The sequence below is a fragment of the Patagioenas fasciata genome, chromosome 17 (assembly GCF_037038585.1).
Source record: "Patagioenas fasciata isolate bPatFas1 chromosome 17, bPatFas1.hap1, whole genome shotgun sequence".
NCBI classification, from domain to species: domain Eukaryota; kingdom Metazoa; phylum Chordata; class Aves; order Columbiformes; family Columbidae; genus Patagioenas; species Patagioenas fasciata.
In genome coordinates this window covers 11,017,365-11,030,937 of record NC_092536.1, presented here as the reverse complement: position 1 = coordinate 11,030,937, position 13,573 = coordinate 11,017,365, and the positions used below count along the sequence as shown (strand labels likewise).

At 47.0% G+C, this 13,573-nt stretch overlaps 1 protein-coding gene across 1 annotated transcript in view; it reads left to right on the top strand.

The window, feature by feature from the left end:
• RBM19 (RNA binding motif protein 19) overlaps positions 1–13,573 on the top strand; it is a 63,681-nt gene that overhangs the window by 14,177 nt on the left and 35,931 nt on the right. The window contains exons 18-21 of the mRNA XM_065851874.2: positions 125–185; positions 1,413–1,492; positions 2,489–2,544; positions 3,919–4,035. Of these exons, the coding sequence (XP_065707946.1) occupies positions 125–185; positions 1,413–1,492; positions 2,489–2,544; positions 3,919–4,035 (314 nt within the window). The remainder of the gene's footprint in view (positions 1–124; positions 186–1,412; positions 1,493–2,488; positions 2,545–3,918; positions 4,036–13,573) is intronic.

Genomic DNA, 13,573 nt, shown 5'->3' with positions numbered 1-13,573 from the left:
GCACCGGGGGAGGTGGGCTTGTGAGCGTGTGCTTCTGGCTCTGGAAGAGAGCCACGTTGTCACTCGAGTTGAGTTGCAAGCCTGTGACAAAGGGAACTGAATCACGTGTCTGAATTCCTTGCAGACATTCTCCAAAGTGGGAGCTGTGAAGAGCTGCACAATATCCAAGAAGAAAGACAAAGCAGGTACTCTAGATGCTGCTGTTCAATTCCTTCCCTCGCCTGGTTGCTGAGGGCTCAGGTGTGGCATTGCTTTAGCATTCATCTGCCGGAGCATTTGTGTTCTCGTTGGCGAAATCCTTAGTGTTTCTAGAAGTGCGCCTGTTGAAATGGCTTGAAAACAATGACCAAAAATACCCTGGGGTTCAGTCTAGAAGGTTAAGCTCGATTGTGGGATTTGTGGAGATGTGGCATTCTCTTGAGATCAGGATAGAGGAGCCAACTCTTTCAGGGTCACCGAAGAGAGCGGGATGTAAGTTGAAAGGAACCGATGCCCTGTGAAGATTAAACCTGCATATGACAAGCTTTATCCGGGATCTTCAAGGATGCCTGGCTGAATGCTGTGCTGAGTGGGCTCCGTTTGCCTTCTGCCTGCCAGCTTCGAACCCAGCAGGCTGCGGTGACAAGTGCTTTTGCCTGTTGCGTTGTCTGCGCTTGCTTTCTGAGCAAAGTTTGCTTAAGGCAAGCACTTGCCAGGTGGGCTGTGTCTTTCTTCCAGATTTTAGGTGAGGGGGTCACACAGCTTTATGGGATTTTGCCTTAGCAGGGCTCCTCTTGCGTTGGGATGCTTGAAAACTCAGATACAATGAAAGAAAAAGAAATGAAGTCTTCAACACTGCTCATGTGCTGGCCAAAATGAATTTCTGAAGGGGTTGCAGGTTAGAAGTGTTCCCTCTGGGGACCAGACTACAACCTGCACATTGCTGTCCTGCAACAAAAGTCATACCCGTTTCTGGGTAGTTGGCAGTTTTTCCAGATGAAAGTCTCATTTCACTCATGAAGAAATAGTTTTGTGTATAAATAAACGTTTGTGTGTCTGTCATGGGATCATTTTACATGACTATGACTGGCGGTTGTTTTGTAGGACCTGGTGTTTTATTTAAGGAGGTTGCACTGAAATTATGCCAAGTAAAAAATCTGTTTTGCAGGCAGTGTTGGTTATAACTCCTCTTTGACATCAGCTCCAAAATGAGCTGCTCTAGAGCAGCATCTTGCACAAAACAAGTCAGGACCGGGTTCCTGTGAATGGTGTCGGTGTCAGTCCATGGGCATGGTGGCCCTTTGCCTGGGCTATTAGTTTTCATCCCCAGAATTTTGACAATTGGTGCTTGCTTCTGATTTGTTTTTAAACCTTTTGCTTAATATCATCATAATTTCCCTATAGCTTAATGAGTCGCCTTTCTCTTCCGACAGGTGCTTTACTTTCCATGGGCTTTGGATTTGTGGAGTACAAGAAGCCTGAGAGCGCCCAGAAAGCCCTGCGCCGGCTCCAGGTAAGCTGGGCGAGATTTCTTTCCAGAGATGGTGGGTGAAGGTGTAGATGAACCATGAGGTTCCAAATGTAGGATGTCCATGCTGTGAATTACACGGTGCAGACAGAGGAGCCTGTGAAATGGGCCAGGTTTGTGGGGGAAAAGGGTGTGTAGAGGGACAAGACCTCCTGCAGAAGAGTGCTGATCCAGTGTGGAGGTGGCAGAAAATGTGTAATGATTGAAATGTAATGAGTTTATTCTGCGAAGTTTCCCTTTGAAGAGTGACAGAGACCCAGGCCCCCACTCAGAATGAAAATAAATACTACTTAGTATTTAGTGCTGCGGAGTTCAGCTCTACCCTCTGTGATCTGCCATTGCTTCAGGGTCTTCCAGCCTTCTCTGTGACACAGGGCGCAGGGCTTGGCTGGAATAAGGAATAAATCATTCCCTCTGCTGTTGGAACAGGGAGTGATCCTGTTCTAGGCAGATGTGAAGGCATTACTCTGTGTAATTGTGCATGTCCAGTGACCACAAGCCTTGAGTCTCGCCTTCAATATTTCCCTTTCTGCAGTCTAGGTAGTTTTGGGGTAGATGCGATTTCTCCATCCTCTGGAAAAGCAGAATCCTGGGGAAGAGAGAAAGGAGGAAAATGGGTATTTTGTGGAGGAAGAGGGCAGCAGGGCTCCAGGATCCCAGTGTGCATTGTGTGCTGTGTTGTCTGTCTGCAGAAAACTGAGGCACAGGAAGCAAGAACAGATTTTCTTGCTGTATGAGACATTGTTGGCTCTTTGCAGAAAAAATAATGACAGTCACAGGGCTGCTGCTTTGGTTAATCAAGATGTCTCCAACCTCGTATTAGAAACCTTGTCTTGCATGAGAGACGTTCAACAGAGAAAAGCTTTGGTGGGGAGAAGGGGAAGAATATATGGGAAAGAGCAAGGTGTGAAATGCTGTACTTGTATCTTGGAAGCTGCGGTGACTTTGTTGTTGTTGTTGTTTTTTTGTTTAAATTTCTAGGGCTGCTCTGTAGATGGCCATAAGCTGGAAGTGAAAATCTCAGAGAGAGCTCTCAGGTAAAGCTTATGCCTCACGTTTGTAACGTGGTTACCTTTAAGCTGCAGGAATACTTGGCAGGTTCTTAATTTCTTAACAAGCGTCTCTGCATCGTGAGGGATGTGATCAGTAGCACTCAGACTGTTTAACCCGTCAGCCTTTGTTGTGCTTTACTCAAAGGGATGATGAATAGCTGATGCGAGGATGTTCACTTATTACATGATGTATTTCTAGTTAAAATCCCCAAGCAGCATGCAGTGTGCTGGGACCCCAAAAATGAGCCCAAAGTGAGAACCAGGCTCTTGAGTTTTCTTCCACAGTGAAGGAAAAGGCTCCTCTGGAACCTCTGCTTTGGTGACAGTTCGGTCAGCGCTGCAAAATCCACTGTGGCCCGGCTTCCAGAATTCTTGAAGATAAATATTCTCTGGGTGATGAAATATTTTACCCAAGTTTATCAGGGAGAACAGGAGCTTAAGAATGATGTTCTGCTGCCGATTCTGATCAAATCTATATTTACAGATTTCTTCCTTGCTTGAAAACAACTTTGGATTTAACTTGTTTTGTTTGGGCAGTCGGGTGTAGGGCAGATGGTCACTTGTGGATGAGTTTACTTGGGGGTCAAGTCCTGCTTTTTAGGGTTCCTTTCCTAGTTTTTATTCAGTACAGTCTTCTAAGTGCAAAGCAGAAAATTAATCCCGATGCTTGAAGGTGAATGTTGGCACCTAAAAACTGCCCTTTAGACACTTTGGAAACCCTCCTGTAGGAGGTATCTCTTAAATATCAAAATTTGTTTGAAAATTGGCCTCTGGGGACCAGAAGCATTCTGACAGCTCCCTATCTGTGGTTTATATTTCAGTTTTTTAATATACCTTTTTCTTCCATTTTGATTTTAAAAAGTGCTTCAGTTGGTATCCAGCCTACAATGAATTCCTCTTTCATTATGAAATAAGCTGCTGTGTTTTGTATTGGGTAAATTCTCATCTCGTTCAAGTGCAATTTACATTTCTAAGGAAAAAAAAAAATATATAGTTCAAAAATTTCATTTGCTGTTTTCTCAGCCAGTAAGAGAATCAAAATTAGTTTATATTAAGCTATTTATTTTTAATATATCAAATAGTATGTTCTCCTGACAATCGAATGGACAAGATTTGATGCTGCCTGACCTCAACTGAGGTTGCAATCAGCAAGCTCGAAACTGATATTCAGATGTAGGATTTAAATCACTTGAATGCATCCCTTCTCAGTGTACTATATGAAGTTTTGATTGATGCCAGTGAGGATGTCTGTGAGCCTGCTGGCTGATATTTCTGCATTCCTAATTTTGGAGGAGCCGGGATGCGATGGGTGTTTTGCTGCGGGCTGGTCCTTACCTGCCCTTACTCTTGACTTCACAGACACACTGTGAAATCATCCCGAAAGAAACAAACCGTGAAGAAGCAGACAACTTCCAAAATCTTGGTGCGAAACATCCCGTTCCAGGCCACTGTCCGGGAAATCAGGGAGCTCTTCAGGTAAGAAGGCACTTTCCATTGGGACTGTGGCGTGCTCTGAACTGGAAGCAATAATATTTTCATACAGGATCTTCCTATTGGGTTGTAAATATGAAATTTGATTTCTTTGTGGAAGTAAACAAGCTGAATGTACAAACAAATAGCTTGGTAGGTTTTACCAGTGTAGAAATTGTGCTGGTGAGACATCAGGCAGTGTTTTGGCTGGAGCTGTGGGACATGGTGGCCCATCACCATGCAGCAGACACCTGCGGAGCTTCCAGACCTCCCCACCTGGCCAGTAAATGACATAACCTTGGATGTTTATTTTTCCCTCTTGCCTGAAAGGCGTGTGGCAGCTTTTTCCCCTGGCTGGGGAGGAGCACCGAGAGCCACCACAGACACCTTGCTGGAAAGGTTTTAGCTGGAGCTGGCTCCCTCCTCCATCTGTCTGTCCCACGTGATGGTTTAGCTCCTTCCCGTTGTGGAGGGAGCGCTCACACCTTGCTTTGCCTTCTGTGAGCGTTTCGCTGCATGTTCCTCACGTTATCGGTGGCGTGTTGCCCTGCAGTTGCAGCCCTGTGTCTGTTGGGGTGCAGGTCTGTAATTCCCTCTCTAGCAAGAAATACCTTGTCAGCTGTGAGACCTGCCTGGGGTGGTGCCGAGCAGTCAATAGGGATTTTTAGGATCCCAGCCTCTGGTTTTTTTGTGCACTGGCTGATCTCTGTTTTCTTTTTATCCTCAGCCTTTTGTGCTGTGACTTGTTAAGCCTTGTAATGCATCCTGGAAAAGAGGTGAAACCTTACACAACACAGCATTATGGCATCTTTTCTCCTCCCAGGATGAGAATCTTTTGCTCACTGACCCAGGCCATGGTCCCTGCTCCACTGCTGGCTTGTGGAAGGAATTTGGGGGAATTTATGTCCATCTCTGCAAAATAAGAGTGATAATTCACATCTGCAGGGCATGTTGAGGGGCTGTGTTGGGAGGTGGCTCTTCTGCCTGGGTCTCAGCAGAAAGCAGGCGCTTTCTTCTGGTCAGGGCTGTGGTGTTTCCTCCCAAAGGGACAGAGTTGAGGAATCACTTAACCCTTTAAAACCTCCCAGACCACACACTGAAAACTGGCTTGTGAGAGCCACACAGCAGCGTTTTGTTGCCTGGGGGCAAAATTATGCATTTTGGTATGTACAATGAATTTTACCGACTTTATTAGCGTGTGATATTCTCCTGTCATGACCACCGGTAAGGACAGTGGTTCCTGTGCAGCTGGTCGGCTGTTTCGTTGCGAGGTGTAAGGTGATGAGGAAGGCTCTGTGTTGCAACACGGTTTTGGGATGAGCTCGGGGGGTTTAACTGACTGCAGACTTGACTCTTGGCCACGCATTGCTGGGTGATGGTTGGCACAACGTAAAGATCCTTGTAGAAGAGCAAAAGGTTTTTCTTGCTCGTGCTGTGCAGCTTGGATGCTTTAGCTTCAGCACTGCCCTTGGAGGGCGAAGAAACTGGGCTTCTAAATTACCCTGCTTAGTTCGTGGGGCATCGCTAATTTACACCCCACACATGGTGCGACTACAGACGTGACCTTTGTAAACCTGGAGCAAACAAAACCAGGGGGATCTATTTGCCTTCTAGGGCCCTGGGTTAAGTTCAAGGAGCTAGGAGGCTTACGTGTATCACGAGGCCAGACAAGCCCAGCAGAGACTGTGGGTTTTGGTGTGTTTTTTTCCTTCCTGTCTTGTCTGGCACCTCGGTGATGTGGAGCGGGGGGGTGGAGGAGCTGTCTGATTAATATTGCAAGGAACACGCAGCTTCAAGCCGCGTGCGCTGTTGACAGCGCTCTCTGGGCGACACGTGAACATCCGTTTCATTTACCTAGGATATTCAGAGATGTTGTTTTTATCCTTAAAACAAAAGCCAACGGCTTGGGAGGGGACCCACAATCCTCCCTTTGCCCCTGCCATCCCTCCTTCCCTTCGGAGTGGCTAAAACCAAGTATGACAGAGCGCTACTAAACACTTCATCCTCCTAGATTGCTTTTTTTTTTTAATGTGATTTTTAAATCAGATGCCTTTGCTCTGGAGCTTTTAGCTCTTTCTGCATTTAGGAACCTGTCTTATTTGTATTTCGTTATTTATTTATTTCCAATTGCGAACAATTGCTCGGCAGGGCCGGCGTGGCTGCAGGGGGCACTCTTAGCCTGCCCAGGAAAGGATGGATGGGGACAGCAAGGGACTGCCAGCCTGGGGACTGCCGGGCAGCACCGAGCAGGGCAGCAGCCCTGGGCCCAGGGACGGTGGGGAGGATTTGCAGGGCAAACAATCTCCTCTATTGTTTCACCTGCTCAAAATCCACTTTTCAGCCCCACAGCTGATGTGTCCCAACCTGCTTCCTTCTGTCTTTGTTTTTTTAATTTTTGCAATTGCCTGGGCAGGAGAAAAATTAATAAATCAATATACATATACACATATATATGTATTTTATATATATAGTGTGTATGCATATCTATATATATTGTGTGGATATCACCCCAGACAAATAGATATATAACCCCAAGCAAATATTCCCATGTTTTGAGCTTTGTCAGGGAGCTGTGTCTTCCTTTCTAAAGGCACCCCCAGTTGGCATTAGTGACAGTGGAACAGCAAAACAAGGGAGTTGGATGTTTTGAATAGCAAATTTTGAAAACTGCTGTACCTGTGCACTTCAGGAAATTCTACCCTGGTTGTTTTTATGCTTTTAAATATAATTGTTGATGGATTCGTTGCTTAAATGCTTGGACTTGCCCCGCACCATCGTTGGTGCCCTTGCAGTAGTTGGCACAGATGGTGGCTGTCCCGTGTGTCCCCAACGTCCTTCCCCAGCTCCTCTGAGAGCCCCGCAAACCGCGGGGAAAGGCTCTGCACCGTCCTATGCTTTGGAAGGGGTTGGTGACACCTGTGTCCCACACTCACAACCACACATGTCCTCTGCAGCACCAATGGGTTTGGGATCCACCTTCTCCAGGAGTTGCCTCCTGCCTGTCCCCAGGAATCACAGAATCCCAGAATGTCAGGGATCAGAAGGGACCTCAAAAGCTCATCCAGTGCAATCCCCCCATGGAGCAGGAACACCCAGCTGAGGTTCCACAGGAAGGTGTCCAGGCGGGTTTGAATGTCTGCAGAGAAGGAGACTCCACAACCTCCCTGGGCAGCCTGGGCCAGGCTCTGCCACCCTCAGCGGGAACAAGTTTCTTCTCAAATTTAAGTGGAACCTCCTGTGTTCCGGTTTGCACCCATTGCCCCTTGTCCTATCACTGGTTGTCACTGAGAAGAGCCTGGCTCCATCCTCCTGACACTCACCCTTTATATATCTGTAAACATTGATGAGGTCCCCCCTCAGTCTCCTCTTCTCCAGCTCCAGAGCCCCAGCTCCCTCAGCCTTTCCTCACATGGGAGATGCTCCACTCCCTTCAGCATCTTGGTGGCTGCGCTGGACTCTCTCCAGCAGTTCCCTGTCCTTCTGGAACTGAGGGACCACAACTGGACACAATATTCCAGATGGGAGAACAGATCCATCCAGTCCCTTGGGAAACATCTGTGAAAGGGTATAAAACTCCAATTGATTTTTTCCCCCAAGCTCACAGTTTGCAGGAAATTCAAAGCAAACATATTTCTTTCATTTTTTGGAGTTAAGGGATATCGAGTTCTAACTCTTGGGCTGGAGAAAGGTGACGCTTAGTTTTCTTTGTATGGGAGTCACGAACGCTCTGGTTAAGGGCTAAAGTCTTCTCCCTGCAGAATAAATCATAGAGTTGTGGACTGGTTTGGGTTGGAAGGGACCGGGGCTCCGTGACCCTTGGCTGCTGCTGCTGGCTTTGCTGGGTGCGTGGCGCTGGCTCTGCCCGTCTCCGCAGAGGTGTCGGGGTGTCTGCCCGTCTCCGCAGAGGTGTCGGGGTGTCTGCCCATCTCCGCAGAGGTGTCGGGGTGTCTGCCCGTCTCCGCAGAGGTGTCAGCCTCTCTCGCACCCTCAGGGGATTTTTATTATTATTATTTTTTTTTTTCGAGACCCGATAGGTGTTATTTTCTTCAGAGGGAGAAATGCTTTTCAATTATAGGGGCTGTTTTTGGGCTAGGTGTGAAGATTTCGCTTTTGTGGGTGTTATGTTTCTCCCCCCCCCCCCATTTTAGTCCTTTATTAGATTCGACTCTTATCTTTACTACCTGGAAAACTAACAAAAGACAAATGGTCCTTAGTTCTTCCCAAAGAGCCAGAGTTAGGAGTGGAGAGACAAAGGGATTGATATCCCATGAAGGCTACTAATTTTTGCCACCAAATTGGGGGGCTTTTATGGCAAGATTTTTTTTTTCAAAAGGAACTCTAGATGTGGCGAGCTGAATTGGAGATCTGTGAAAGGCCACATTGTCACAGATTGGAGCTCTGGCAATTTCTGAAAATTAGGCTCCTTGAAAAATCTATCACATTAGATCCATGTAGCCTTCATTGGAAGTTCCAATTAACTGTTTGTTTCAGAGCATCTTCTTCTATCTTCCTTTACCCTCTCTGCACCAACTTTCATGAATATTAAAAATAAGGCTGTTTTGCACTCCATGTATAACATTTCAAGGAGATGTATGTTTTATTTTCCCCAAAGGGCGAACGATTAGATTTAGGAAGACTTTTTAAAATTGAATGCAACCTGAGGAATAGATACTGTAGAAATTCTGCCTGGACTTTGACATAACCAATGCTTATACTGCTGAAAGAGCCAGTTATTAAGTGTTGCATCTCCAGCAGCATGTTTTGGGTTCCTCTTTTCTTTGCAAAATGTATCAAGAACTTACAGTTGGGTCTGTATCTATAAATTCTTCTAAAATTACAGTGACCATCACCCTCTCCTGACAATTAGTTGTGGCTGACCCAGACCCTCAAAATTCAGAGCGAAATCAGGTGCCGGCGCCATGAGTGTGGGAAGTGATTTGTTGTCCCTCTGGCCATCCCTTTCACCTGTAGGAACTGAATTAAAACACTTTGTGTAAACCTCTGAAATCATAAAATTATTATCAACTGAGAGACTGGACTTTGGTTTGACTGAAGAAGCGACTAGCTGAAAAAGCAGTTGAAAGGTATGCCAGTGCATACCTGCTTATGGAACAGGTTATCGAGTGTATTTATCTCTGTATTCTGATATTCCTATAAAAAAAAGCAATGCTGCTTCTTGCAAAGACCTTTGGGGGTGGGTGTTTCTTTTAATTTTAACTCCTATGACTATATGCTCTGTCTTGACAAAGGCATGGCATTTATTACATCTGGCAAAACAAGTGCCTGGGACTGATTAGGAGAAAACAGATTTATTCCCTCTGATAGAGGGTAGAAGTGAAGACAGCCAGTGGGACGGGGCTTTAGATCTGTGTCTCTTCTAGAAGAAGAAAAATCTCTGAAGAAAGATACGATGGATAAACTGGCAGGGATATTTTTTTTAAAGGCAATCTTTATGAAGTTAATTTTATAAGATGATGCCTTTCACTTCTTCTGACCTATTATTATAAAAGTGTAGTTATCAGAATGGGCTTTTCATTTCCCATTATAAAGGACACGGTGGTATAATGAATCCATCTGCCAGACATGCTTGCTGTTCACACCTTTCTCCCAGTAATGGAGTCTACATGACTGGAGACAATTTCTCCTTCCCGGAGTAACGTTGCCCTGTCGAAGCCGTGGAAATCTTTGCTACCAAAAGACAGAGGAGGGAAAAAATTAGTCCCTTCATAAACATGTGAGTTTGTTAAGCGGGTGCTGGGCGGTATTAATTAGAATGTTCAGTGCAAACAGCTCTAGGATGCACGATGCTGCAGTCTAAGGTCAGATTACTCTCCAAGTGATGCTTTTAAAAGCCTAGGTATTGTGCTGGAAATGTCTGGAAATCCATTGCTGCTTCCTTGTAGCTCCTTAAAATTGTTCCCTCCGTCCCGTCCTCCTGCAGGCAGATGGTCCATGGAGGTGGGGGGAGCTGCAGAGCCCCCACAAGTCCCTCCTTGTGGTGGGAGGCTCTGCTGGGGGAGATGGAGCTGCTGGGGGGGATGTTAGGGAGATAAGATAGGAGATTAGGAGCTGTTAAGTCCATGCTGCAGGTCTGGAGATGATGGACAGGTTTGGCGATTCCCAGTAACCATGGGGTGCACTGGTCTGCCTGTTCCTTCTGCCATCCGACCACAGCAGTAGACCTGTCCTAGGGGGGGCCAAATCTCCTGCTTAGCTCCTTGCTGTCTGCCGGCCGTGATGTCCCCCTCCTGTGAAAAGCCAAAGTCCAGATATTTCTCCACTGTTCAACAGCTGGAAACTCCCCCCAGCACCTTGCAGAGTTGAGGAAAGGGCACGTGCGTTGCAAACATGACTGCAATTCATAGGGCTGTAAAACTTCCTATTTATTATGCTCTTAGCCCTTTACAATCAAACCAAAATTAAATTGACATAGATAAAATATTGAGAATATAATTTGAGGGGCAGTGTTGCTGGATGTGCTGGTGTTGGGCAGGCTGGGCTGCAGTACCGGGGGAAGGAGGTGGAGCAGATCATTGACCCTTTCTTGTGGTAGAAACCACTGTTGGATTAATTCCCTGTTCATCTGGGTTATATCTGTGAAAAGATTAAGCTGCATTTCTGAGTCATTTTCTCAAGATGGTCCAACTGTCAGTCTGCAGTTAGAGCCGGGCTGAAGAACTCAGAAAAGAGGGGAACAGCTGTTTAGGTGATGGGCAAAGCCACCAAAACTTCTCTCGCCTGTGTGTGTAGTCACTGGCTTAAAGCTGATCGTTTCTGCTCATTATCAGTGAATACGGAGATGTTCCCCAGAGCAACATGCCCCCTGCTTTTCCCCAGGAGTCTGATTCTGTTAAGGAAAGAGCCTCTTGATGTTCTGCAATTCTTGTGCCTGTGGCCCAGCAACCCCGTTTGTTGCTTGATGTGGAGTCAGATGAACACAATCCTGTACCAGAGCAACCTGCAGAGCCTGGTCCTGTGGGATCCGCTCTGGACACCTTGCTCAGTTCTTTGCTCGTGTTACTCAGACCAGTATTGATCACTCACTTAATGACCTTTGTGGATTGGGCCTTAGGTGCCTTGGAGAACAGACACAACTCCTGAGGAGGACCGGGGAGAATAAGCGTGTGAAAACAGGTGCTCAGATGCTTTGGTAATGGGGCTGTGCCCTACCAGAGGGATTTGTGTGGCTCACACCTTTGCTTGTCCCAGGGCACCATGCTTGAAGGGAGTGCACAAAATGAATCTGCCCAAGTGGAAAGACACCTGGGAAGCAACTGCACCGGTGGGTGCTCTGCACCCATCCATCGGGTCGGTGTTGGATCCAAACTTTCTGGCTTCCTCTGTGAATTGGGACATTGGTACCGGCACACGGAAGGACCGGGGAACGTGTATCTTGCTGAGAGGTGCACGTTGGGGTGGAAACCTGCCAAAAATGGTTTTAGGAGCAAGAACTGGAACACGTCTCTTTCCACATTTGAGCACTGACAGCAGTATTGATGCCTTGCAGTTTGGTTTGGTGTTGAGCGGGATCACCGTGTTGTTTCCTTGAGGAAACGAATGAGTGGTTTAAAAATGTGATGTGCCCTTCTTTGAGATCATAGAACCATAGAATCACAGGTTGGAAGAGACCACAAGGATCACCTGGTCCAACTGTTCTTGACAAAGCACTATCTGGATGAACTGGCCCAGCACCCTGTCCAGCCAAATCTTTAAAGTGTCCCATGTCAAGTAATCCACCGCTTCCCTGGGGAGATTATTCCAATGGCTGATTGTTCTCATTGTGAAAAATTTCCCTCCTGTGTCCATTTGGAATCTCCAGAGCCATCCCCGGGCTCCTGCTCCAGGCCATGGGTGGCCCAAGGTTACAGGTGGTGGTTTGTATCTGAGCACATGCGTTTGTGCTCTGATGTCTTCAACATACAGACAGGTTCCCACATTAACAGCGCTTTAGCCCTGTTTCACTCTGTCCCTAGGGATAATAATGTCAGGTTTCCATTTTAAAGGTGGTTTCCCCAAAGCTATGGTGCAAACCCACTGCACTGGAAGAAGCATCAGTGAACCAGTTCCAGGCCACAAACTCAGGAGATGAAAATGCAAGCAACTTCCGACAATGCCAGCAGATGATGTGGTGCTTTGCATTATTGCTGGATTCCAGCAGCCTAATTAGGATGCGAAGTCTGTGCATTGGGTTGCTGAGCGTCTGAGGAGCGTGTCTGGCACGGGGTGGGGGGTGCAGGATGCTGCTCTGGATTGCAGGTTCCCACCCCAGTGCTCCCAGTGCGGCTCTCACCTGCCTGCGTGAGCCCTGCCTGCCCACACAGTTCAAAGGCACTTGCCAAAAGCTCACCTTTGTTGGCTGTGTTTCCTCTAGTGTGGTTAGGAAGCTGCTTGGTTGACTGCTGACTCTTTTCCTGCCTGAGGAGTTCTGCCCCACTGGTGGCTTTTAGTGCTTTTATCGATTTGCAAGGGGGAGATGGAGTTTTTCCACTGTTATATTTTCCTCTCCTTCCAGCAGACTTGGGGCTGATGTTCGTGCCATTTTGTTGGGCTGCTGTGGTCCCTGTGATCCCACCACGTAACCCAGATCTCCTCCTGCCCCCTGTCTCTGTTACCCCACCAGTGGCTAATGTTGGAAGATCTAAGTCTTGCCTCTTAGGCTGGACAACCAGACCACCCCATGTCATCTGCTCGTCTGATGCCTTTGGTTCGTGCATAGCCTTGTTCTCCTGCACAGCTTACCCAGGTGCATCCTTACAGCCCGGCTTAGCACAGGGGATTTACTAATCCTTGTCCTGTGTCCAAATTGCAGGTACGTGGGAGCAGGGCACAGGGAAATGCAGGGTGCAGGTGCTTTTCTGGGCAGCAACTTGGAGCCTCATGAGCTGAGCGCTGCAGATGAGAATATGTGCATCTGCTGGGTTGATTTATTTCTCTTACTATCTCAAAAACCATAAATTAAATTTTTTTTTGGTCCTTCTTCAGACCTCTTCCGTAGGTGCTGGAAACCCAAACCCAGCAACGTTTGGCTGATATTCAGAGACCAGAAATGTAACTGGCCACTGTCCAAAACGAGCCAGAGGGTGGGAGAGAGCGAAATGGGTTTTCAGCACTGTTTTTTGGTTTGAATCATAAAGGTGTTTAACATAGATAAGGAAATGTTTAACTCTGTTATCTTGACAGAGATTCTTTAAAAGGTGGATCTTCCCAAAAGCAGAAGGAAGACTTTTTTTCAGCACATCTCTTTCCCTTTCTTGAACGTTCATTGCAAACTTGGTTTTTCATATTTTTTTCCCCTTTTCTGCGCTCCACATACTCCGTACCCACAGGTCCCTTTCCTGCTCGCCTGAAACCTCTGCCGAGGCGTTTTCGGCTGCTTGCTTTGGCGCAGTCCAGTTGTCCGATGCAAATGAAAAGAGTTTCTGGGCCGATTCCTCCCAACTCCTGCCGAAGCATCTCTTGCCAGGCCACCAAGCCGAACCTCCCGCTGGAACTTAATTAGTTCTACGCACAGATTCCGTCACTCGTCAGTGCAGAGGGGCTTGGG